We start from the raw sequence: 27,846 nt of genomic DNA on the forward strand, positions 1-27,846 counted from the left end.
GCAAGAAGTACAGATGAATACAATATATTTATACACCTTTTTCTGCATATTGTCACACCAATGTGCTGTTTTGCATTTATATAAGCATAAATATCATTTGTCATGTTTTTTTTTATATATATATATATATATATTATGCTACTGTAGATTAGTTTCAAAGTCTTGGAAGCAAGCTTTCACCTTGTAAAGCCTGCAAGATCACAAAAACGGATGCAAATATGAATGTTCTGCAGCTCTGTCATATTTTGAACAGGAACTTTAATGATACGGTTCACGTTTGTCCCGTTTTCCTCCGCTCCATAAATAGTTTTATTTTTTACAAAATTGCACATGAGAAAGTTGCACCACTCATCACTGAACAGTCATTCTGAGCCTGACATGGAGTAATGTCACTGCAGTTAACAGCTACTTGTTTACAGCCCTTATAAGAGAAAGGAACACCTTTACATAGACAGTGATTATAATAGAACAGCAGGATTGTTCTAAGTTGATGCACTTCCTCAAACAACAAAGAACAGTGTGCATAAAAGAAATCATCTACGCACACGGTAAAATTTTATATATAAACGCACAACAAACAGGTGAAGTAGTTTACCAAAGCAGATACAAAAATGTTTTTTGTTGTTTTGATTTTTTTTAATACAGTGATAAAAAACATTTTCTCCCTGAATCTGGGAAGGAAGCTAAGACCAGGGACCATTTTTAGAGCGTTAATAACAACCAGCAAACACAGACAGTGAGGACTCCTGCATCGCAGCTCAGAAAAACGGGGTGCAGAGAAAGATAAACAAGAGTCTGATTTATTTTCTGTCACAGCACTCATTAATACTCCAGTGATTACATCTAGTGGTAAAAAGCAGCCAAATGAACAACAACAACAAACAAAAAATACTGGAATACAGGAGTTTTTGAAAATGCGTCAAACCTGCAGTGAGCTGTTTTGAGCCGTTAAAGTAAAGGTGAGTTTCTGATTGGACGATGTGTGGAATAAAACAAGATCTGGATGTCAGTTTGGAAAACAATGGATCCACGTTGAAACATGCACTGAGTTTTCGCCAATCAATCAGGCGAATCATTTCTGGGTTTAGGCCAATAAGGATTACTAAAAATATTTCCCTTTTTCAAACATCAGAATGTTGAGATGTCTTTTGGGTTCATGTTACTACTGTTGCTAATAATTTATTTTGTTTTTGTTTGCTAAGAAGCAAACCCCTGGGAACATCTTTACCAAGTTGGATTTTGCTGACATCTTCAATTACCTGCTACACTATAGCTAGAAAGTCCTTGTGAAACCGGTCGGCTCATCAGAACAAAACAGTGTCCGTGCTGGCACCCAGTTCCAGTTCACTTTTTCAGCAAACTCTGAGTTTATGTTTGTGATGGTAGGCTGGTTGGTATTGCATGGCTGTCATGAAGACTTAGTGACCCCAAGTGATATTTCTGAAAATGATTGTTTCTCAAAACAAATGAATGACTTTGAATCAACGGTTGGATTTTTTTTCTAAATATTTCAGTGAGACTATGCTGCTGCAATCATTCTAGTCCTCGATCAATGTCGTAACCAGGAGTTGATAATGAACAATTCAGATTCTCTCACCTAATTTCAAAACTCAGAACCCACGCTAAAGCATCGCCGATTTACAACATGAAACAAAAAACAAAATGAGAACCTGCCAGAAAACCAACAAATCTCATTGTCTAATCTAACGGGAAGCGTTCCTAGATGGATGCGCCGAGCACTGCGCCGGTTCCTGCAGGTCTCGTCCGCTGTGAGGTCCAGGCGAGGGATTCCATCAGCTGCTGCGTGAACCTAGCAACAGCTGCAGCTGCGTACAACGTCCTTTGAAATCCAGGCCACATCAAATAAAAGATGTCAAATCCTTCAGGCCTGGAAGTGCCTCAATAAATTCCCCTGCAATAATAACCCGCGGGTCAGAAATCACACATCTACACACTCGGAAGTTACGACTCAAACAGTTCAGGAGTGACAGACCCAGATGTACACTGACTTCCTTTCCTTTCCCCCTCCGAGGAAGGAAGACACGTAGCAACGTACGTTTTTTTTTTCTATTTTCCTCTACTCTCTACCTCCTTTATTTTCTTTTTCTAAAGAGTCTTAGCCTCTGGCTCCTTCGCTGTCCCCTCACCCCCTCTCCTGTTGGGATGGAGGCTGATAGAAACTGACATGACGGTGGAATTGTCCTCACCATCAAGTTAATGTGACCCAAGGGAAGCTGTCCATGTACGCTTGGCCTGACGGAAAAGAATGCAAAGTGTGTTTCATGGCGGAAAATCAGGGGAAAGGCCAACGGATAGAGGTGGACCGAGAGAACAGTGAGCGAAACTCTTCAGCTGTACAATAAAGCGAGGCGTATTTTTTGATCTCCCTAAACCATAAGCGACACAATTTCAAACTTCTCAGTCGTCACTAAAGGACCTAAACTTATGCCGATCACTCCAGGACGCTCTTTTTATTTACTAGACGAGTCGTACATTTTGGAAACTGCAGTTTTTTGTTGTTTTTTTTAACTCAAGGTCATGAATGAAGTGAAAAATTTGACAGAAGTCAGCCCTATAAAGCAAAGATGGGGCTGCATGAACCCCTACACTATTTGAACAACAAAAAATAGTTCTGTGCATTTATCAAGTTAAAGAATCAGTGCATATTTGATCATTTTATTACTATTTGTGTTTTTTAACAGTGCAACAAAAGATATCTGATAGAAAAAAAAATACCCCTGTTGGTTAAAAGGAGTCGTCACTTCAATGCCTTGCAGAAATATTCACACTCTGAAGTTCTGAGTCATTGCCTGTTAGAACCCGGCTGCAGTTACAGCTGCAGGTCTTCTGGGGTGTTTCTACTAGCTTTGTTCACCTGGAAACAGAAAGAGTTTTTATTTATTTATTCTGAGATTAAATTAGAAATAACAGAGGTCTTCTCAGGGGAGTTGATTGCGCAGGATTTTATTTTGGGGTCTCTGTGTAAAGTGGCCAAAAACTCACATAAAACTAGATAAATTACGTTGGAGGCTGTGATTAAGTGACTAAATACGACATAATTCATATTTCAGGTGGTATGAATACTTTTGCAAGGCACTGCATGATTCCTTACTCTATTACCCCCTATATTTATTGAAAATGCATAAAATAAACACCATGTTTGAATTATAAAACTCAAAGGAGCAGTTTTCTACACATAACCACAAAACATAAGCCAGTTTGAACACAGGCTAACTATAATTTATCGTATAACTATTTCTGAAATAAACATTTAGTTACTTCAACTACCTTGAGACTCGTTTTATTTTAAGAATGAAAATTGTCTTTATGAACTACTATTAATGACAAAAACTTTCCAGTTTCTCAGATAGTTTGAATTTCTTTGGACAAACAAGTTAGCTACAAGGCTAGTAGCATTATTAGCTTGTACGCTAGCTTTCCAAGCTGTTTGCATTATTATAAATACAGAAACAAAAAGCAATTATAGTAAGCCAGTTTTGAATTTTATGTGCTTCTCCCATTGTATGAGATGCATCTTTCTGTTTCATGGTTTATGTTGACGTAATTAGCATATTTCATTAAAAAACAATGAAAGACGCTAAAATTAGCCTTTTCCTCTTCTGTTATGAATATATATCCTGGTGTTTCGGTGGTTCTGGGTAGTACCAGACTCTGATAAAATGATCAGTCATTGTTTAACCACAGACTTAATATGATCAGCTGGTTAGCCAGGCAGCTAACTGCCTAGCTAAGTGGTGTTAACTAACTCCATCTACTCCCAACTGTCCCATATTGCATAGCAGTGTCACTGATACACCATCTTTACTCCAGGCAAGACAGCATAAGTTCCCTAAAATGTGGCTCTTTTTTTGTTTTGGATTAAAGGAACTAATTACAGTGTGACTAGTTGGGTTTTGGTTTCATATCCAGGTTAGCTACCAGAACCTTTACCAGGCTAACACAGGTTTGGAATTTGCTCCTCCAACATCCATATTAAAACCAAAACATTTAAAATAAAACCATGTTTGTGGACAAAGCAAAGCTCCGAGTTCTAAAATATAGACAGAGAAACATTTGTTTTATCCAGAGCTTGATCATCCGTAATCCAGTGATGTCGCAAAACTTTGGCGGTTAAACATCTTCAACCCCCAATGCAGCAGGAAGGAGCCTGAGCCCCATTTTCTATCTTGAGTCCCTCATGAGTAGCAATGATTCTGTCCCCTGTTTTTTTTCCCACATATTGAATATCTGAGCTCTTGCTTTTTTTGTGTACATTGGAAGGCGTGTCCTTGCTTAACCCCGGTCATGTTGGACTGTAAGGAAGTGCAGCTTGCTCCAAAGTTTTTCTTTGTGGTAGTCACTCAGACAGTCACCTCGGTGGCGCTGTGGGTGGAGTAGCTCTTCTGCCTGCTGTGGTTGTAGTAAGAGGGTTGAGAAGCGTGTTGGCCGTGGCCGTGGTGACCCTGCCCTCCGCCTCCTCCTCCATACACGCCTCCATAGGAGTGGTTAACCACTTCTTGCAGGTTCTCTATGCTCTGCTGCCGTCGTGTTGAGTAGCCGTGTCTCCGGGTGGAGCTGTGCAGAGAGGAGGAGGTGTGCGCCGGAGCGGAGGTCTGCCTGTGGACGTGGCGGCCGGCCGGCTCCCAGGCTTTGAAGGCCGAGTTGGAGATGAACGGGTGCGTGTTGGTCTTGGGGAGGCGCGAGTGCTCCAGGTGGTTGGACGGGATGGAAATGGACAGAGGGGTGTGGAGGTCGCGGTGCCCAGGCAGAGGCTGGTGGATGTAGGACTTCTCCTTAGGCTGCGAGGGCTGGAAGGCAGGAGGCGCTACGGGCTGGTAACTGGAGAAGTCCATGACAGGAAAGCTCTTGTAGTAGCTGCGGGAAGCGGTTTCTGCTGCAGAGGGAAACGCAAGACGTATCTCAAATTCAGATCAACTCCTCATTGAAAAAGTTTCTAGTTAAAACATTATTAAAGTGTTCAATTTTGTCATTATCAGAGCTTATGCGATGCAAACTGTAGTGGTTTTATCTTCCTGAATGCTGCAAACAGCATTAGCTTCTGGGCAGGGACTCCATATCTACAGACCAACTACCAAATATATAAAGAAACAAACATTCACAATGTCACTTTTCCTCACATTTGTTTTCTATTCAAGAATTATTACAATCATAATTATTTGTTTAGCATAAATGCTGCCTCATACCTCTGCTATATATGATATATATTTATATTTCTTATTATTCTCAGCCTTTGCTTTTCCCACAGAAAGAACATTCTTGCCATATTCTTAAATAACTGCAACAAATGAATTTTCATTTGATAATTAGGCCAACAGTAGAAAAACGTTTTTTTCTTCCATTTGGCCTCTTTAAACTTGTTTACTCTTTGGAGTCATGTTGAATTTGTCACAGTGTGTTTCAGCACTGAGTCAGATAGAAGCAGCCCTAAACGTACCGTCCACGTGAAAACACAGTCTGTCTCGGGAAGAACACCCATCTCTGAATCACTCTTAATCCGCGATGTGTTTAGGTTCCTTGCCCTCAGCATGTTTCTTAATAGGAACTTGCCGATGCAAAAATGAGGCTTCTGTCAAGTTTTCGGGTTTGCCTATATCTGCTCCTCAAATCGTTTGTTTAGGGGGAGCTGAAAGCTTAGTTCCTCTAGCAGAGTTTGATTTAGTTTTTTCAAAAATAAAGAAGTCTGGATTGGAATTAAAAAAGAAAAAACAATAGAAAAGAAAAGAAGGTCAAGATGAGGGGAATGGTTTGAAGAAGGTCAGAGGGTTTTCCACTGTTTTAAATCGCTGCATGCCCTGAAGGTGAGCCAGCAGTTTCACTCATCTTCTGCTGAGACCTTGGCGGCATATGGCAGCCTGAGAAGGACAGACTTCCTGAAAAGTGCAATGGAGACGATGAGCGTAAAGACATGCGTGTCGGACAGTTTCATAAATCCCCCCATCAGAAGTCTAAAAATCGCCTGTGAATATTTGTCAGATGATTTCAATGGACCAGACTCTACAGTCATCCCTGGACCAAGACTAAGTCTAATTACAATACCTGCTTTATTTCATTTAAAGCAACTTTGTACCATCTTTTTCTACTTTATTAGATCATTGCTTGAATGGAACGAAAATTTTAATCACGTCATAAGTTTGTAAGTTAATCGTGTCATAAATTTAATCTAAAGGTTAATTCCTTCAAAAAAGAAAATAAAAAAGCTAAAATGTTGTAGAAGTGCTTTAATTTGGAAACAGTTGGCCTCTAAATGCAGCTGTTTTATCATTGTGGTGTTAGGCTGATATTGCTGATATTTTTAAATATACACTAAAATATTTGGCTACATAAAAAAAATATATATATATATATTATTTCGGTGTAAAACATCTGAATTCCCCTTTTACGTAATTTCTTTGAGTTTGCATTACCTGACCTTGTGGTAAATCTGTGAAGAGCCTCTACAGTTTTAACAGTGGAGTTATGGGCCTCCTGGATTGGCTGCTTTGCGAATGCCAGCCAATCGCGTGTCTCGTAGCATTTTGACCAGGTATTTCAGCTTCTCAAGCTGCATTTTCCTTCAAATGACTTTAGATATGGTCTCGATCGCCAGCTGCCTTTTCTATATGTGAATTATGTGCGTCTCACTGTTTCCTGGCATTTAGCAAACTGACATTATTTTGGTAACTAACAGTTTAACAGAAGTTCGATCTGATTTAACTTCAGGCAGTGAGAAAAAACAAAAAGCGTCATTTTTAATCAGCGTGTGTAAACCTCTGGCTTCAATAGACTTTCGACGCTTTAGGAAACATTTTTAAAAACATTTACATTCAGCGCTCCTTTGCAAAACCACATTTTCTCTACAACTGCAGCAGCCAATCTTTTCCTAAGACTGGCTAAATCAGAAAATTCCCTTCTACAGAATGATTACTATGCTCGGCAAAAGGGGAGTTTCTACTTGAAAAACAGCAAGATTTTAGATCCCTGTCGTTGATAATTAGTAGAAAAATGATGCCATGAGGAACATGTGGAGTTAAGTCTTTAAGATCGACGCCTGGTTTGTCCAGAGGGAAAGGCAGCCTCGTCTTTATGCAGGTCCTGTACTGCTATCTTGAGAATACAGTAAAGGTCACTGTGTCGGTTGCAGTCAGCGTCATTTGGAGAGTGTTGGGGTGTTGCCACGTACCCACGGCTTTGAGGGAGGCGTACTTGTTGAGTCCCAGTGTGCTGTGGTTATTATGCGGCTGCGGAAGGCCCTGTCCAAATGCGCCATAGGCTGCGTTATTCAGCTGGTACTGCTCTGTTAAGAGACACACACACACACAAGTAAAACATACAGTAATATATAGTCAGTGGCGGTTCTGATGTGGGCCACATTGGCAACCGGGCAGGGGGGCATGCGGCATGAGCTCCATGGAAATTTCTGAGTTTTTTTCTTGCAAATTTTTCCAAAATTTTCAAAAAAATTTTCTACAAATCTCAAACTTTCTGAGTTTGAGATTTGTACATCTGCAAGAGATTTGTGGAAAGAGATTGTTACAGTATGCTGCAGTTCAAGGGCCAAAATTATGACTGTTGCACACCACTACTACTTCCTCATGGCAGTAGGTTATATCCAATCCAAAGCTAGCTGCTGAGCTGATTAATTATATAATCAGTAAGTGAACGGCCAGCAAATGGGAAATGAGAAGGACTAGTGACTAGCATGTCTAGATTGGTCATGCTCTGATCTGCTCTCCTGTCCATTAGCATGTATAGGCTAGAAACACTGACATGGTCTTTTGACAGAGTTTACAGTAATTTAATGTGATACCAACATACTGTATAGTAAGGAGCTCAGGTTAGTTCTTTACTATGAGGCTGGTGACTTTGAGGCAGTGGTACATCCTAGACGGCCAACCGGCCTCGTGCCGAAGGAACCGAGGTTAATGAACAATGGAACAGGCGGGAGAGGGAGTAAAGCTCTGGCTTTTAGCATTAATGAAGCCATCTGATGCACCCGGCGCGCGTGGTGTCCGCCGCAGGGATGGATAAATACATGCACAGCACTCATGGATGCTCACAGGGACACTTAAGCATCCAGGTCATTTGAGACTCACAACATCTGCTGAATCTTTATGTCTCTGTTTAATCAGTTCACTAGCTTGCATGTTCAGTTTACAAAACAAAATCAACTTCATTGATATGCTTTTTAAATTAAGGTCAGATGTTTAAATGTGTGCACATATATATATATATATAAAAGATAAAACAGCATGGCTTTGAAGACGTAGTTTCATCTGATCCTGTCACTGCTGGGAAGGATGGAGAAATATGCGCAAGAGCAGCAACTTATGAATGCTAAGTACTTTACAGGCTGACATTAGAGAGAAACGGTGGAAATTATGAGCACAGAGAAAGAGACAGAGGGTAACTGAAAGAAAGGGAAAGTGGTTGTTCTGTTTTATTCGTTGTTTTTTCTAAGTATTGGTGATTTTCTGCTATTTGCTGCAAATGAATGGGGTGCACTGTTCTGTGAAATTAAAGAGAACGCAAGGAAGTGTGGTTATTACGCAGCAAACATTTGTGTTGTACCAAATATTTTCCATTGTAATGCTGCCCTGTGTTAGTTGGCTAATTTGTAGTATGTTTTAACTGCAGTCATGGGCCATACAAAATCAGTCCAGGTGCCGCAAATGGCCCTCTGGCCGCACCTTGGACATCCCTGGATAGCAGTTTGTCACAAGCAGCACAGGGGGACTCTGGGAATCGTGAGTAAAATGGGGAAATATTAAAGGGATATGAATGATTCATAAAGGTGGCATAAACTACACCAAGCCAATTTTAATATTTCTGTTTGTTTTGCTTTTTTTGCTTAAAAATTCACCTCTGCAGATGAAGCCCTCGCCTGAAGCGCCAAATCCTGAGTCTAATGTGCATTCTGAGTCATCGCATTAGAAAAGGTGGAAACGTGGAATAACTTTCTGGATTTCCAAGTGGTTTTTGGCTTTTCCGAAAAAGAGTTAATGTGCTGAACAGGAGATGGAATAAGATGCTGAAGAAGTTCAGGCGTTTTCATTCATTGGTGGGTCTGCGCCTTGGTAGAGCCACAAAATGTGTAGGCTGCTGACTGCATCTGGCTAATTCAATGAAATGTTGAGCTGATGAACATGCAGCATGAAGTGGTCAATTATCAGTGGGATGTTTTCGCAGCCACAGTGGACGCAGATGAGCGTGACAACCTGAACAACGATTGATTAACAAACAATCGTTTCAGCGTTATGTACTACTCTCAGTCTACTTCAGGTAGGATACTGATTGCTCAACACAAACTAACTAAAACAAAGTTGACTGTTATACGTTGAATTTGAAATAAATCTTAGTTGCCCTGGAATACATGTGCGTTTCCGACTCAGATACACAAACACATAAAATATAGGTCGACATTATGTGGCCGTGCTTTGAACTGGTCTTTAGTGAATGTTCAAGACCAAGAGAAAGTATTTCTTTATATGTTTTGTGTGTGCCTGCCGTAGGGAAAGTAATAAAGGAGAGAGAGTAATGCCAACCCCCCCACCCCAAAAAACAACTCACTTTAAAAGCAGGAAAAGGTGAAATTCATGTCATCAAGTGGCACTTATTACTGGGTCACTCTACTTCTGCAGTTGTCGTTTCATATTTAGGTCATTTCATTTCGCTTCCAGCCTCTTTTCAGCACTGAGTCATGCTGGCTGGAGGTTTTCAGTCCAAATATTTGCCTCCTGTACAGAGATTAGAACAGGCACAGACTGCTAATGTGAGTCTTCACAGATGCAGCTTCAGAGATCTGTGACTCCTCTGGCATGTCAAAGTTGTGTTTCAAAACCAAACGTAACTAATGTGGCAGATTTAATGCATTAAAGAGAATGGCTTTAAAAACGGAAATTCAAAGGGCAGCATCTTTGGGTGTCCTATTAAAGCCCTACACAAGTCTGAAATCATTTCATTTCATGATGTCATATTACAATCATCTGCTATTCTAGTTTAAGAAAAAAAGCAATTATTACGAGAAATAAATGCTTGAAAACATCAGTCTGTTTTAAAGTGAGCGTTTAAGTAAATTGTCAAAAACGAGATTTATTCTCAATCGACATGCCTGGTTAGCTAAACCTTAAATAAGTAAATAAATATAACTGTATTTATAACTGGTGAAAAGTCTTAAATAAACTAATATTTATTTGTTTTTTATGTTTACCTCCATCATTCTAAATTTGTTTATTTCCGAAATAAATAATAGAGAGACATTATCACGTGTGTTGATGAATGGACTTATTTTCTTTTTAATTTAATAGATATTTTTAAATAAACCTTTTGAATGGGATTCATACTTGTAAATATCCCATTAAGCCATACTTAAATATAATTACCTCTTAATGTAATTAAGATGTAATTATCTTATGATGTGGTTATCCATGTAGTTTTGTCCTATTTTTTGCTCTCCATACACCTCAGAGGTCACATCATGATGAATCTGAAATCATCTTTAACCCCCAACTTGGTCTCTCGACCCCCTGGGGGCTCCTGACCCCCCACTTCAGGAACTCCTGGTCTAATGTCTTAAATATGCCATCAGAACGTCCAACAGCAGCGCCTGGATGTTTGCCTTCGTGTGGAGCCATGTAGGAAATTAAGCTATTGATTATCCCCCGCTAACTGCACTAGCTGTTAGCGCAGGCAAACAAAATGGCCTCCGTGTCGATGCATCCCTGAAAACGAGAGACTTTAATGACACACTGACAGGCGTCACAAATGAATCTTTTCCTGCTGCTTTTATTTCCCATGACAACATGATTAGTTTCTGTCTCTATACTTATAAAATCAGCGATGGGCCACAGAGATGAGCCTCAGTCGCTCTAACAGAAACACCCATCAGTCCAAATGGGTTCAGTCACTATGTCTAATGAGCAGAACTTTTTTTTCCAACACTTTGTCTGTTGTCTCATCTGTAATGGAAAATCCAATGCTGTTCCGCTGGACTCAGCTCTGTCCTGTGGCTCAGTTAGGAAGGTTTTTTTTTTTTTTTAACCACAACCTCATTATCCTAAAATGCTACAGAAACATTTGTGCACCTGATGCAAACTTTGGACTGGAGAGAGGAAATAGTGAAGATCTAGGACAGAATGGGTGATTCATTGTAAACACTGTGGTGCTCTGAATATGGCTGAAAGAAAAAAAACAAAGCAAAAAAAAAACAAACAAAATTTTTAAATGAGGTGACGTCTTATAGTTACTGTTGAGGCAATATTCCCATTACTAACTTTTTTATTCATCAAGAAAACCTCATATGATGAAGTGAACCATGTTTTCCATGGAACATAGTGCAATGTACCATGGCACACTCAACTATGTTAACTTCAGTTAAGCATTTTTGTAACATGTTACAAAAATGCTATATATATATCAAATATGATTTAAAAGAAATTTTGCTTTGTGATTTAAGGACTTTCAATTGAGCCTGTCTCTTTAAAAGCTCCACCATCAGGAAGTCATCACAACATGGCTCCTCTATTAACCCTTAACAACATTTTTACCAGCGTTTCACTGGGAAGCAGCTCCTATAATGAGCAGATGCACAGTTCTACCATGTGTCTGCTAATTGCTACTGGCTAGTCTGAAGGAGTCTCAGGGTTGGACTGCTCTATAAGAGGGAATCTCAGAAGTTTGGAAATTGCACCTCTCATTAGGCGGTGCCAGGCGTTTTGCACTGCTGAATGGTTGCCATGTAGATGAAATAATTCCTCAAACATGCATAAAAGAATGAAGCCAACGCTCCAGGTGTGTTTTCCATCTGGGAATAACATTATAACATGATGTAAAGCTCAAAAAAGTCAATTTAATCTATTTCAGCCTCTTTAAAGGTGCAAAACCCTCCCTAATTTTGTCGACTGGGTTTTTCAACATAATTACCAGAAAAATATGTTTTACATTTCAGGAAAACTTCTATTACTATTCAACTCAAAATGGGCAAAAATATTATGTTTTAGATATAGAAAGCTGGTAAAAAAAAAAAAAAAAAGAAGAACACAGCTGTAATTTCAGGACGAATGGTTTCAAATAAAGAACTAAGTCAAGAAGACTATAAACAAGGGTCCTCCACACTTTTCAGTTTTTTATTCATATAAAAAAGTTAACTTACTGCTTTGTGTTGATTCATCACATCAAGTCCTGATAAAGTACACTAAAGTGGGTAATTAAAATGCGTCACATATGCATGAATGATGTGTTGATTGAGCACAAAGCCAACCTGCGTCTGAGTCGAATGTAAGGAAAGACCAGCTGCCTAATGGAGCTCAGCTTGATTACATTAACATGATGATTATGGAGTTCAACACTAACAGTCAAACATGCTCAGGGTCTGAACTGCTAAGCCATTTTACAAATATTAATATTAAATCAGGAATGACAGAAGTGCATGTAATCTCTGTAGATGTATACATTAAAACAATATGTTTGTTTATTTTTCATTAAAGTGATTATTTTAGTTGCACAGCCTGATTCTGAAGATTGTTTACCTTTTCGTTTGTCTTTTTTAAGAGAAACAAGATGATAAACTAAATGGATTTGATCTTGACTGTCTGAACTTCCACCTCAGTTCTGACAGATTTGACAAGAGATCAGATGTGCAGAACAAACAGCAGTAGATCCATCAAAATCCTTTAGCCACAATGTGTGCAACGTGGGCGATTTTTCATGAAGCCCCAGATATCCAGGGCTGACATGTTTAATTCCTCACACGGTGTCACACAGTGAGCAGTGGAGGAGCTCATTGAGCAGGCAGACTGTAAAAAAAAAAAGAAAAAAACTCGACAGCGGGGATTTGTTTAGTTATTTCCAGGAAAAGCAGCTTAATGAGCTCCTCTAAAGTTGCGCTCCCTGCTTTCCAATATATATTTATTTGTTAAAAATGACTGTGCAATTACAGCAAATAAAAAAAAAAAAGACTTTTCCTAAACTTTTTGTTTTCTTTCTCACCTGTAGGCACAGGTTGCATTACCTCCATCACCAGCAAGTTCCCTTTGGGATCAGTAAAGTATATTTGAATTGAATTGAGCTGAACCTTCACAATAATAAACAACACTGTTTGAAAATGCACAGAAAAACACCCTAAAATAAATGGTTGCTATGGAAACCCTTAGCATTACCGTTATCCTCTCTATAAGACAAACTCAGATTATCACATGTAACGTTGATTTAATCCTTTAAATTATTAGTCTGGTTATGGCTAGTTGCATTTGCACAGATTTGACTATTTTACCTTGTTTTTCTCTTCTAGCCAAAAAATGAGCCTTGTAGTAAAAGATTACAGTTACAAATTTGCTTCAACATTGAACACAGTAAAAATGTGGAGACTTAATAAAATAAAATTAAAACAGAAATGCTTCAGCTACATTTATTTAAGAAATTCATAGGTGTCTTATGCATAAATGTAGTTAAAGAGGCAGTAATACCAGTTTTTTAAGCTTTCCATCATATTATAATGTTACTACAGAAATACATGGAGTGTTTCCTTGATTTGTTCATCCAGGTTCCTTCAGACTAGCCGGCAGCGATTAGCAAACACCTGGTGGAACTGCTCCTCAGCTGAGCTACTTCTCAGAGCTCCTACACTGAGCACTCCTCTATTAAAGGTTTAATAGAGGAGCCATGTTGTGATGACTTACTTCCTGTAGGTGGAGTTTCAGAAAGAGCAGGATTTTTTAAAGAGAAGAAGACCCAATTTCAAGGTGTTGAATTGCGACATCATGTTTGATGCATACAGCATTTTGTGCTGATTGTGCTATAAAATGATGTTGCATGCCTGGAAAACATATGATAACTTTAAACTGAAGGTTGGATTTGTGAACTGATGCCTCCAGACGGCGGATCTGCACTCACCACTCCTGCTGCGTGGCATCCTGGCCGAGACGCCGTTGGCTCTCCCTCCGCTGGACGATCCAGCCGCGGCGTTCTCTACCAAGCTCGCCTCGCTGCCCTGCTGCTTCAGCAGGTCTGTCAGCGTCCTGCGGACTCACACAAACTTATTAAAGCAACTGAAGCGACACAAAGAGCCGCTATTTGATTTAAAGTTGTGCAAAGACACCAAGTAACTGTTAAACTTAGTGATTCAAAGAATTTGAATTTCTACTTGTCGATATGTCGACACGTCGTATGTAGGGCATCACCACCCTCAACATCAACACTATTGTTTTGGTATATTAGTTTATTAAATAATATCCTAAGTGAAAATGTTTAACCTTTGGGATTGCCTATTTTCCCTCATTCCCAATTACTAAATCACTCTAAATTGTTTGGAAGAAAGAAAATTGAGAATGGAAAAATGTTTAAGTTTCTTCATTTTATTCCTTTTTCCATTTTCCCTAAAGAAATCCATCCATTTTCCATGGCAGGATTCAAATCCAAGATCTTATTCCTGCAAGGCAACATGGCTAACTGTTGCCCCATCGTGCAACTCCTTTAACAGTAATGTTAAAAATGTAGAATCCTCTTGAACACATTAAGTCTGCATTTGATTTGTCTTTAGGAAACATATTAACAAAGCATTCCCAGGCTAATGCTGATTTGTGATTTTCGGTTAGGTTTGACCCAAGAAGTCCAGCTTTAATCATTTACATTTTCTAAGCACAGCAACTCATAAAACAGAGAAATATGCAGTAGGTTGTTTGATTGAAGAAGTCCATCGTGTTCGGCTTCAGTGTCCGTGTGTGTTTTTTTTTTTAGAGTGTACATCTCATCCAGCTGAACATGACCAGAGGCCTTTTTGCTTCATGACATCCATGCAATATGGCCTCATTTAGACTCTCTGGCTCTTGATGTGTTGCAGGAGCAACACAGCAAATGTGACTGCAGAAACACTTAGTGTGCTCATGCTAGCGGTGGGACTCCATGAAAACATTTCTCACAAAGTTAATCGCAGGGATTGAAATGAATTAACTCCACATATCAACAGAATTTCAGTCCAAACCACATTTTTGCCACTAAATTACTGATTAAATAAAAACAGAAGCTCAATAAGGAAGATATGTATTGTCTTTAATCTATTATTTATATGTTGCAAAATGCTGTTTTACCAATTCATGTTTCAGGTCTTTCAGGAATCTCTGATCGTTCATGGAGCTTTTTTAGAAATGTGGATGCTGACGTTTAGCTTTGGGGACGTCTGCGCTGCTGCAGCACTACGCGAGGAATAGAGATGCTATTTTAGGCTGACTCCTCTTAACGTAACAATACAACATAATCATTTCCAGCGTCCAATCAGATCATTCCTTGCAGCAGAAATTAACTCTCGGTGAAGCAGGTTGGTTGCCCATCGCCACAGCAGGAGTCAGATTTATAGATGTACAAGAAACATGCAAATCCAAATGTTTCAGTGCTTACAATGTGTGTACACACACACACACTCATATATATATATATATATATATATATATATATATATGTATATATATATATATATATATATATATATATATATATATATATATATATATATATATATATATATATATATATATATATGTATAAACTTTTAACGCGTTAAAATGAATTAATTGAATAACGTCTTATGACCTAAATCCGATTGAGAATTTGCGGCCAGCCTTCAAAGTCGATGTCCACAGACACTCCTCTGTTTTACTACTACAGCCCTGAGGTTACACACACAGAGCATCACTGACCTGACAACTACAGCCAGGGGTCGCTTGTTCACACCCAGCCACTTCGCTCATGAGCTGTCTGCAGGTGTGATGATACTCTGGAGGGTCAGAGTCACAGAGGCTGCTCCGCATTACCCCGCTGGTTATCACCTGAGACGGAGGCTTAATTACAGCTGAGAATTAAGGCCAGACTGAGAGATTTTTCTTTTTTTTTTAAATCAAGAGAATGAAGTCATAATATTATGGCAAGGAAGCCATAGCACTAGCTGAATAAAGTTAGAAAAATATCAGAAGAAAGTCCTAAAATTGCAAGAAAGACTCACTCAATCATTTCAAACTACTGCTGGTGTGTGGAAATATTATTTTCCTATTTGTAAAATAGGAAAATAATAACTCCACAAGATGTTTCACTAGTCCCCATCTTAATTTGTTATTTTTTTTATTTAGGAATTATAAAATTACTACTTCATTCTACTGATGTTACAACTTTGTTTCGGTCATACTATGACTTTATTCTTGTACTATTTCATATTTCTCATGCGACTTTTCAGGTAATATCATCATTCCGCATTGTCTTGTATCATTCCAACTTTTTTTGGTATTATTATGATGATGACTTTGTTCTTGTAATATTGTGACTTTTTGTGGTATAAATTTCATCTCAAATCATTACAACTTTTTACTCGTAACATTTCGAGTGTATTATCTGCAACCTTATTTACAACTATTCTTTTAATATTGTGGTTTAATTGCGGTATGATTTCTTCTTGCTATGTCACGACTTTGGTCTTGTGATTTAAGACATTTTTTCTACCCTGGCCCTAACACTCTGTCGTAATAGATGCATGAGGTGAATGTTAACGATCCCAATCATCAGGATGAGTAGGTCCGGGTTCAGAATCGATGGGAGCTGCATGAATAATGTTTAGGTTTGCTCCTGTTACAGAAGCATCAGGAAATTGTATTCATTCATTTAAATTGATTCAGATCTCAGAGTGATTGTGAATCCATTCCTACACACCGAGCTCACTCACAGGTTTTTGATCAGGATGCATTCGTCTGCTTACTCCACATTTGGATCGCACCACAAAGACTTAAACGCTGCATAAAAAGCCCCTTTTTTCCCTTCACTTTTAAACTCTAACACTTTTCTCTCTCTGGCCCGTTTTCTACCTGGATCCGATCTAAAAATGTGTTTCATCTCTACTCTCTCTGCTGCTCGTCCCTCTTTGACTCACTGCCTTCAAGCTATGCTCTCTTCTCTTGGCTCGCCGCTCAAACAACTTGCTGATTTAGACGTTTAATCTCCAACAAAATCTGCACCTGCCTCCAGGCTGGATGGTGTTTATAGACTTTTCATTAGAATTTCAGATGATGCCTCCAAAGGAGTTAAGCTAACCCCCCAACTGAGAAAAGAATGAGCTGGAGCAAGGTGTGGTAGATAACAGTGGATTTTGTGAGACCTACACAAATTCAGTAACACTGGAGTATATGTAAGTATACTGATTGTGATCAGAAGACAGCGGTGCTTGATTGGTTACGTTAACCAGAGAAAACATGTGAGGGTCGGCTTTTTAAAAAAAAAAAGAAAAAAACTGAACCGAAACACACTGAATTCCACAACACATCTACATATTAAGTTTCTCAAAGTCAAGCTAGCATCTCTGACCTACTTCCCTCTCTTTCTCTATTTTTTAAAATGAAAACTTTTCACTGACCTGTGAAATGTGAAATGCTATATACCCTTGGACATTGTTATCTAGTAGCAAAGCACTGCATCCTGTTTTCTGTTACATATCAGGAGTACATTTATGATGTAGCGTGATATGTTGACAATAGCTAAAACCAATGCTAGTCATCATTAGCGATCAGTCTTGCGTGCAAAGTGATGATACAGCTACCATGCAGACTGAGTAAAGATCTCATCTACCAGCATTTAATAAGTCATAGATTTTTTTATATATCTCTTGAAAGAGTTGTAAATAAAGTAGCTCATGTTAGCTCTAGTGGGGAGCTGAATATGATTTTGTTTTTACATTTTTTATCTGTGTTGTTTGAATTTAGAGCCAGTTCTTATGACTGACATGCAAACAGCGTCTCCCTCTTCTCTTCAGACTCGATTCTTTACTCAGTGATAAATAGGAAGAACTATATTTATTGCAGCTGATGTGCTGTACATTGAATACTTCCATCGTTCGTCAATGCTCTGGCGATTAAATCAGCAACTGCTCTTTAATAATCTGGATTAAATTATGCAACTGAATCTGAGCCATGTTCTCTTCATGGTTCCTGATCACATTACAGATTCAGTGAGATGAGTTTTTGCTAATGTTCTATAACAATCAATTACCAGATTAGATCACACACACTGATTAGTTATGACGCTCATCCTCGCAGGATTTCACATTTTTTTATTTTTTCACATACTAGCAGTTCAGATCGCATTAAATAATTAGTATCTACAATAAGAGAATAAGATTAAGGGTTATGTTTGTGGATGCAATGTTAGCGTGTGATGTCCTTTGCTAATCTCAGCATCTGTCTGCTGCTAAAAATGACTTTTACTGTTTACTAAAAACCAGGAAACAGTTCAGGCTACCGTCCCCGTCACTGATGTCTAAGTTACTATGACGACACACTGCTAAAACACCCATATCTCTGATACTTCTTTATTTACAGACATCTGTGACCTGTGGTTTAAAATAATTCTGGCAGGAAGTGTTTGCGTCGCTCATTTGCTTGCCTAAATGAAATCAGTGTGAACATATTTGTTGTTGCTGTAAGTGTTGTGTTCTAGTTACGGTTTCACGCCAACTATTAAACAAAAAGCGGGGTTATGCGTCTGAATACATGTTAAAACAAAACCTGGGACTTTCAGAACTGAAGACGCTGCGAAATGCTACGATGATCAGAGGTTTTCATGTTTGGAACAGTTTGGTGTGGATATGCTGCGTCACGACTGGACACACATCTGCTCTCTGTTATTATTAGTATTATTATTATTAGTAGTAGTAGATGATTTCTGAAGGACAACCTTTTACTTTAGGCGTCCAGGTTAAGTAGAGTTTGAATCCCACGCCATACTCACCAGAACTAAATAAAAAGAATATAATAAAAAAAACTACAACAAAAAAACAAATAGGTGTTTAATCCAAATGCACTGCCATGTTAAAAATGTGATGGTCTATTACATAAAGAGACATAAAGTGTCCAAAGTAATTCTGCAAATACAGAAACACACTTCTGAAAATCAATTTGTAGAAACAAAGGCAGAGAGTTTGCTCCCCATTATTAGTTCTTTAACAGAAAGTCTCTTTTTCTTACAATGTTAATTATTCAGGTAATGTTTTTGACTGCTGGTATTTCTGAAACCACAGACAAATGATCAATTCAAAGTGTGGGAAAATGATAAGATGGAGCCAGTGGTGTGTACCAGAGAACCAGAACTTCCATTTTTGTATCGACTGCAACAGACAAAATCTTGGCTTTGGGTAAAAATACAGAAACACTTTTTATGCCTGAAAAACCAAGTTAAAGACATAACCCCCCCCCCGCACCCACCTTCCTATTTTTTCATTCCCTTTACTCCAATAAACAAAGCAACAAAAAAAAACAAGCATAAACAGCACACAGCCAGACCCTCCAGTCACTGTGGATGCTGACCCACATTTAGGTTTGTGTGGGCCCAGTAAAGCCTGGAAGGTAAGATGGAGGAAGAGGGTGACGCAGCTTGAGGGATTTGGGTGGTTTGTCACTTCTGATGCAACCAGAAATCCATCAATATTTTTGTCTCTCCATTTTGGGAAGAATCGTGCCAAACGGTGACGCAGGCACATACATTAGGTACGCTTTAACACGTCTGCGTGGAAGCGTGCATGCATGCGGACCAGGCCGTGGTGACAGAGTGACAGCACAGCCCTGCAGGAGGCGGAAGTTTAGCAGAGAGGAAAGAAACTCTTCAAACATTTTAGATTGGAAGATGAAAAAATATTATTTCATGATAAATGTAACAATAAAGTCGTCTTTGTGAAATTCTGCAATAAATGCATCATCACCCACATGTCAGTGGGTTTGTTAACAGCTTTTGAGAACCAGTTTGTTCACCTCACGTAGCATCAGCCTTCCGAAGTAGCTGGCTCATGTTCAACATTCTTGCCTTAAATCAACCGGCCGTAAATTCAACACAGGGGTTAAACGTCTAACCCAGAACTCATCCTATAATCCCACCCTGTTTGAATGAGTCGTCTGTCTCTGGGTTGTTTTGGACCTGCAGTTCATCTCAGGGTTCCTGAGTTGTGCCAGCAGCAGACATGATGCTGCAGCTTCGCTCCACTAAAGTAAGTTCTGCTGAATCAGAGGCCTGTTTCATGTCTGCTTGTCAGCAGGGTATGCAAAGTCTACCCAGCCAGATTCTATCAAACTGACTGAAAATGGTGTGCAGAAGCAAAAAACAAAAAAGAAACCTTTGAAATTCTGATGCAGCCCAGAGCGAGATTATTTTATGTAACTCTGGAAAATGAGGCCTTGATCTTAAATCCAAAATGTGCGCAAAGGTTCATAACCTGCAGTCAAATCTCAGTATCATTTCTCAGAACCCTTTGAGTGGACTACCTGTAAAGATAAAAAAAGAAAAAGACCTGCTGTCTGGAATCGAGTCTGATTCCAGATCAGACCTTGAAATCAAAGTAACACTCAAGTATGTTTTTATGAATAACAATGTAACATAATGTAGAGCTAGCAAGAAGTACATTTTACATAATGTACTAGCTAGTTGAAATCAGTTTTTTTTTGTGACAATTTATTGTTTGGAAACATGCCGGCCCTAAACGTTGGGACTCTCCAGATCAGCTGAGCTCCTTTTCAAATCTTCAGATATAGTTTTTATATTTTATTAATATTTTTCCATATTTTATATGTGCATTATGTTTTCTACTTTATGCATTTCTTTCAGCACCTTGGTGAGCCTTGGTTGAAATGTAAAATTGCATTATACATAAACCACCACGTTAACATTCTATCGACCCCTAAAACACACCACCCTGCCCAGAAGACAATAAAAGGGAAATTACCATCATCTCTGATGTTCACATGGCAAAACTGTTAATTGCTGTAATGAAGGCTGGTGATGAGATGATTAGGAACTGGAATCTCATCGCCGTTCATCAGTATCTTAATTGCCCCATGTCATCAAAGCTGTAATCACAGGTGGGTTGTGAAAAAAACTATCTAAATGTGTAACTTTTTTCAAAAACCTCAAATGTATACGACGCTCTTTCAGGACCATTGTAGATTAAAAAAAGAGAGAAATTTCCACCCAAAAACTCAGAAATGTTTAGATTAATCTTAGATATTTTCCAGAAAACATCTTGGAAATTTCTGATCTGGTAAAGTCACAAATTCAGCGGAAAAAAAAGAAGTTTTTTCTAGAAACCTTTCTGATTAATTTTGGCAGAAATGTACTTTTTTAAAACAGCCATAATCTGTGGTTTATAGTGTTAACCAGTTAAAGATACTTTTCCATTGATTTGTGACATTTAAAATAAAGAGTTTTCCGACCAGTAAATATTTTCCCTGCATCAGTTTTTCCCGTCATCATGCAGTCTCTTGTTTTACATGTTGGTAGGTCCAACAGCACATTTTTATGTGGGTTTAAACATGAAGCAACAACACATTGTTGAGAAGCATCAGCTATGTTTTTGTTACTGTCTCTGTTTGTTTGTTTTTTTTTTTTACATTAGGCTAGTCAATAACTAATGACTGACTAGCCCTGATGTCGTTCAATTTAAAGTTTTAAATCAGTTTTTAAAAGTCCTGACAAACTGTGAGAGAAATGCCCTTGAAATATGAACCGTTGCTCTGTCGGCTCAATGAATGTGGAGGACAGACAGGGTGAGCCCACTTGTTGCTGGCTGGAAACGGCCCATTAGTTCAACCTGCATCGACTGTGGCTCATCCATGTTTATCTGCCTTAAATCAGAGCAGAACCTACACAACGTTGGCTCAGTGTCCTCACTTATACAACGATTATTTACACTCAGAGAGAGGATGTGGGTCATGTGAACAACAGATTGACATGCAACAGATAAATGTGAGTGTCGTCTCTGTGCTGATTCAAAAGCCGTTGGGACTTTAAGCATTGCAAGAAGTGAAGACGTTATGAATTGCTTACAGATTCTCAGTTGAGGTTAGGTCTGAACTTTGACTGGGCCAGTCTAATGTCATTGGATTTCAATCTAAAGGCTTACACATATTCAGGTGTTTGGCTACATCTCTTGTGACAATTTACTCCGTTTCCCACAATCCCTAGCAAGCTTGCTGAGCCAGCCTCGTTTCTTCTGAACATGTGGGACCTGCAGAGCATTTTGTCCCACATGTTTGCTTCGCATCCCACGCAGTTTGTGCCCAATGGGAAGGACTTCTTCTAAATCAATATTTGGTATCAATCTCCTTTGCATTCTTCCATGAAAGCCAGATTTCTAGACCTCTGGTCTAGAACTGATTCTCGTTCTGCTCTGAATCACCAGAACCAAACAGGGGGAGGCGCCATTCAGCTTCTATGCACCACAAATCTGGAACAAACTTCAAGAAAACTGAAAAACAGCTCAAACACGGAGTTCCTTTAGATCAATATTAAAACCCCCAACTGTTTAGAGTTGGTTTTATTCAAACAACTGGAAAAACCATATGGAAATATTTAGTAAGATTTTGTGTTGTTTGCAGTGTAGTACCAGTTGTACTGGATGTTATTTAGGTGCATCAGAGTAAAGAATAAAACCTAGAAAACCATAAATTCCCAATGAAATGAAGTGAAGTTTGTGGTTTCTAATGATGCAAAAAGGTTTAAGGAACAGGATTAGTTTCTCACAGCAGTCCAGTGTTAACCTGCACCAGTCGCTGTTGGTGTGCGGATCTCGGTCCTGAACTCTTTCTCTCTTTCTCTCTCCGAGTTCATCTGAGTTGCACTCACCGAACCGAAATGCCACGACTATCATTCCCATTCCTAATGAAACTGTGAATTAGCGCGAGAACATGTGTTGCTGTGTTTGTGTGAAATCATGAAGGTCACCGGTGGTTGTTTACTCTCTCAGTACCAAAGCTGAGGGCCCGCCGCAGATGGAGCCCTTCATTAGACGTGACACTTTAATGCCGAGGGCGGCCCTTTCTGTTCCTTACTGCTGGCTGAGTGTGAGGAAGAGGGGCAGAGTGCAAACAAGCAAAGACCCTCAGCTGGAACAAGCACTGCAGAACTCATGCGTTCAGGATTACAGGCGCCAGATTTTAATTTCCAAACTGATTTTGGGGAAACTATCAGGATTTCAGAGTTAATCATCTTCCACAGTCGTAACGCTGGAAGAGAGAACGAAGTAAGTGTCATGAAATAAAATAAACATTCCTCTTTATGACCAAACTTTGAAGTAGGTGGGCTCATTGCCACAGATATCACCTAAGAAAGTGCGTGTGCCACACAAGCTCCTGGCTATGCATTCCAGGACCGAGGGGGATTTATGTCAGCAGGCTAATAACAAAACAAGCGCGGAGGAAGAGCACTCCAGGAGCGGAGGAGCCGTAATCTCATAGAAAAGTGTTTAATCTCAGGGAGGGGAGGTAATCTGCTGAGACGGGCTCACAGAGGCAGCCCATTTATGCAGCAAGACTGTTGCTATTTTAGTGAGGTGCCACCCTGCATGATGTATTAATCCTGCTTGTCTGGGTGTGTTTGAGTGTGTGTGTGCCGTTCAGGTTCGTAGGAGAAATAGAAACAGAGCTCCATACTGGAGGATGCTAGCAGCGAAGGTGTCTGGGTCTGTGAGGAAGGTGATGAGGGAAAGATGAAGAAAACCAGAACCAGGGGCGATATTCTGTTTTCCAGGCACAGTGTCATTATGTAACGCAATCAAGTAGCTACATTACGTGCAAATCTTTAAAATATGCTGTACATATCAAACATGACTTAAAAGAAATTTGACTTCATAATTTAATATCTTGAAATTGGGCCTCTGTCTCTTTAAGAAGCTCCTGCTCTGTCTGAAACTCAGCCTTCAGGAAGTCATCGCAACATGACTCCTCCATTGACCCTTTGACAAAATTTTTACCAGCATTTCACTGAGAGGTAGTTTGTATGATAAGCTCAGCAGATGCGCAGTTCCACTAGGTGTTTGCTGATTGCTGCTGACTAGTCTGAAGGGACTGAGTGAAGGAGAAATGGGGGAGGGCTGCTTTGAGAGGCAGTAAATTGGAAACTGCTAGGTCCACCCAGGTGGCCCTCCACTATAATTAGCAGTGGGGATGATGAGCTTTTCCATGACATTTCATGCTAAAGCTTTTTTTTTTTTTTTTTTTGCACACCAGTCCAACATGTAAGCTCAAACTACGTCTCATTTGACCAAAGTTCAGGTTTCAAGTGCTTACAAGCGTCTACTGGGAATAGATGTATAACATCTATGTTGCCTTTTTGTGAAATGAAAATGTATTGGAAGGCTTTTTACATGTCCCTGCCAAGGGTGTTAATAAATATGGATGTTGGAAGGCTTATGGTAAATACATTAAAGATTAGGACAAATAAAATGGCATGTGGTGGGAAAGAGAGGGAAAGAGTGGCACGGAAATGTCTCTGAGAAACAGAGGAAGCCAAAAACCCAAACGAAAATAGAAGCACAATGAAATAAAAGAGAAAAGTGACACAATTAGAAACAGTCAAAACGAGCAAAAACAAAAGTTTAAGCCACGGTGAAAAGAAATCTTGTTCCTTTTATGAGCAAACATCTCATTACTGCCTCATAAAGAAAAAATAATAATCCAGAGCAATAAGTACACTTTCATCTAAAGATGGCAGCTTATGACCAATGAGTGTCATTACTAACTCTAATGAAAATCTATCCTTCCCCTAACAGAACTTTTCCACTGCATTTCCATGTTTCATGATCAATATTCCTTTTCACTCACATTATGGTTCCACCTCCAGGGCAAACACACAGAAACACACAGTCTTCTGGCATTACGCCGCTCGTGTTGGAGCAGCTTCTGTTACGTTGATTCTGATTTATTCTTTTTGTAGACTTTTGTTCCTTTTTTTGGTTGAGGCGTTGCATGATCGGACAATCATTTCCTCTGGTTTTGGATGCTGTGTTGCTGGAAGGATTTCTTGCTCTTACTTTCCTACTTTTGTACCATGTGTAACCATGGCAACAAGGTATTGTTTTTACAACTGGGAACAGCGAGACAGCTCAGGGTGTTTTCACACCTGATATTCTGTTAGACTTGATACGTTTGGAGACCAAAGTTGCAACATTTGTTCCATTTTCAGATGTTGTGGTTCATTTTCACGCTGCTCGGTGTCAAACCAACCAAACCCTTTGATAAACTTGTTCCACAATAGGGTGACAGCTGAGGTCAACCTTTGGGTAATGATCTACATGCGCAATGGAAGGGTTGCTCAATGGATTCCCAAAATCCCCCGACTTTAACCCTGTGAAAATGTGCAAACTACGCTTAAAAGCCTGAGATCTGGTATAAAACCCATGAAGTTAATTAACTCTACCTCTTCTCTGTCAAGAAGAAGGTGTTGATAGTTATAAAAAGCCTATCTGGAGATGCACCGTGCTAAGGGATATTTCAGAAAGTATTATGTAGATAATTAAACTTATGCTTGAGTTTGTATGTAGAAATTTGACCCAGTTGGGTCAAACTGAAATTCAAGTTTCAGTTAGAGAACTTGAAGCTTGAGCCTGCAGTTCTTGGTATTGTATGTTGTATTGTTATTCCATCTTAGGCAAAGAAGGAATGCCTAAAATATTTGTGACATTTCACCCCTAAGATGAGTGAGCAGAACCAGTCACAGAACTGGTCACACAGCAAACAGGAGCTTTCCAGACACATTTCCTCACCTGGAGTTGAGGTCAGTCTGAGGTATCCCCGCCCCTCCTCCACTTCCTCCTCGGGTTTTCTCCAGAGCCAGTTTGGTGAAGATGCCCACCAACACCATGACAGCGACAACGCCACAAATGATGTAAACGATGAGGTGCGTCCGATCGCGGTCTGAATCCCCCTGGCCTTCAGTGATGGTGGCCACAGGCTTCCCGGTGTTGGCCCAGATGGGCGTGTCGTAGTTGGAGCAGATGGTCTGGTCCAGCCTCTGCTGACGGAACTGGCAGCAGAAGCGGTAAAAGCAGGTGCCGCAGCAGTACAGGAAGACCCCAGCATTGCAGTTGAACGGTGGGTCCCACTGGCCCATGACGTCGTAGTAACCCTGGCAACGGGTCCCTCCAACCGGGGGGACGTCCTCGTCGTCGGCGTCGCCACCGCTGGTGGGGGTGGAGAGCCCCGTCTCCAGAGGTGTGCCCTGGGTTACGTCCTCCAAGCTGGGCGCTGTCTGGTTAGACAGTTTGGTGGAGGTCAACGCAGGGTCGCCCTCGGTTACTGTCGCCGTGGAGAAGGAAGTGTCCTGGGTGAGCGCTGGCCGGCTGACCAGGAAAGAAAGGAAGAAGAAGAGAAAAGGGTGGCAGGAGGAAGGGCTGGTGGCCGCCATGCTTCTCACAGTTTCCGTCTCCAGTGTCCCACCTTCAGGCAACCGGAGGGGGACATTTCAGACACAGAGTGTTGGGACAAAACAAAGGTCACACACAGGAAAGCTACATTTAGATGCACTGATACATAAAATGTCAAGACAATTTTTTTGTGTTTCATAATGAACCGGACAAAGCTGAAAAAAATTGGGCATAATGTTGCTGACCCCTGGTAGGACTGTCTTGAAATCAGAAATTGGTTCTGATTTCAGGACCAATTTCTGAAATCATAAATTTCAGAAATGCTTATTTTCTGTGCCAGAAAATAAGCATTTCTGACCCAGCATTTAGTCTGACCCAGCATTTAGTCTGGTCCAGCATTTAGTCTGACCCAGCATTTAGTCTGACCCAGCATTTAGTCTGGTCCAGCATTTAGTCTGACCCAGCATTTAGTCTGGCCCAGCATTTAGTCTGGTCCAGCATTTAGTCTGACCCAGCATTTAGTCTGGTCCAGCATTTAGTATGGCCCAGCATTTAGTCTGGTCCAGCGTTTAGCAGCTCAGCGTTTCTATCCTGCATCAAACCAATTGCTAAATAATAAACATGTCAGGTGTTGTCATGACAACATCACTTGATCCAACCTTTTCTAGCATCCCACACCACAAGTAAAAAAAGTACTTATGATTTTGCTGATATTGTATCGGGTCAATATCGATATCGTCCAATACTCAATGTTGTAATTTCAGTCTTGAAATGTTGTAACTTTTTCACTAGCGGTAGTGAAAAAGTTGTGTTGGGTCACCCCAGTCTAGTACCACTGCCTGTCACCATTTTATGCACTGCACTATTTTGTAGCATAAGGTAATTTTCATCTTGCATTATAAATGGCGGTAGCCTGCCCAATCACAGTCAGTCCTGCTGTTAATTCAATAAAGTCAGCTTTGCGACCCTTTTCTGGTTGCCTCTGACACTGTCAGGCAACCAGACCCATCATGTAAGATGCAGGACTGAACACCAAAAAATGAAAAACTGTCTTTTTGTTGGATGTCATTTTGCAGCAGAAAGTGGTTCTAAAACTGACCTTAAAATAAAGGTATTTGCATCATGTTTAAGGAATCGGTGAAACATTGAGGATAGAGAGCGTTTTAAACCAAGTGCTGATTCAAGAAAATCATTCCACTTTTATATTACTAAAGAAAAAGTCAGTAATCACATCCAGGAAACCAGGGTAACCAATTCTTTTTTTCTTTATAAAGTGAAAATTTCAGAGGGGGTTCTTAATGAGCAGTGAAACAAACACAATGAATATTTCTTACCTTTTCTGTCTTTACAGTCAACTCCCTCCACAAGTTTGAGGGAATGAATTCAGTGATATCCACAAAGTTCACTCAGCAGCATCACTCCTCATATTCCTGCAGTTGCTCATGTGTTCTCCATGGCAGCTGGACGCTTATTGTGTGCAAAACGTTGCACTCCTCTGATCCCTGTCGCTCTTTCTGATTCTTGCCTTCTCTCCTTCTGTAAATGCTTCCGAGTTGCAAGTCCAGTCCAAGATTTTTTGTTTTGTTTTTGTCTCCTTGGTGCGTCTAAATGACCAAGATTCAAGAGAGAGTGAGCGGCAGCACAGAGCGCTGCAACAGTTCAGGAACTAAATGAGATCTCCCCTTCTGTTTACCTCT

The 27,846-nt window shown here is 39.9% G+C and overlaps 1 protein-coding gene across 1 annotated transcript; it reads right to left on the bottom strand.

The window, feature by feature from the left end:
• Positions 1–779: 779 nt before the first annotated feature.
• On the bottom strand, positions 780–27,846 carry shisa8b (shisa family member 8b). Its single transcript, XM_055057630.1, has 5 exons — positions 27,484–27,846; positions 25,550–26,222; positions 13,888–14,012; positions 7,181–7,294; positions 780–4,894 (listed from the first exon to the last, which is right to left on the bottom strand). Exons 2-5 carry the CDS (start codon positions 26,188–26,190, stop codon positions 4,362–4,364), a joined length of 1,413 nt encoding a protein of 470 aa, XP_054913605.1. The 5' UTR covers positions 26,191–26,222; positions 27,484–27,846; the 3' UTR covers positions 780–4,361.

This window comes from Poeciliopsis prolifica, unplaced genomic scaffold (genome assembly GCF_027474105.1).
Source record: "Poeciliopsis prolifica strain line A6 unplaced genomic scaffold, Auburn_PproV2 SCAFFOLD048, whole genome shotgun sequence".
Lineage (NCBI taxonomy): Eukaryota > Metazoa > Chordata > Actinopteri > Cyprinodontiformes > Poeciliidae > Poeciliopsis > Poeciliopsis prolifica.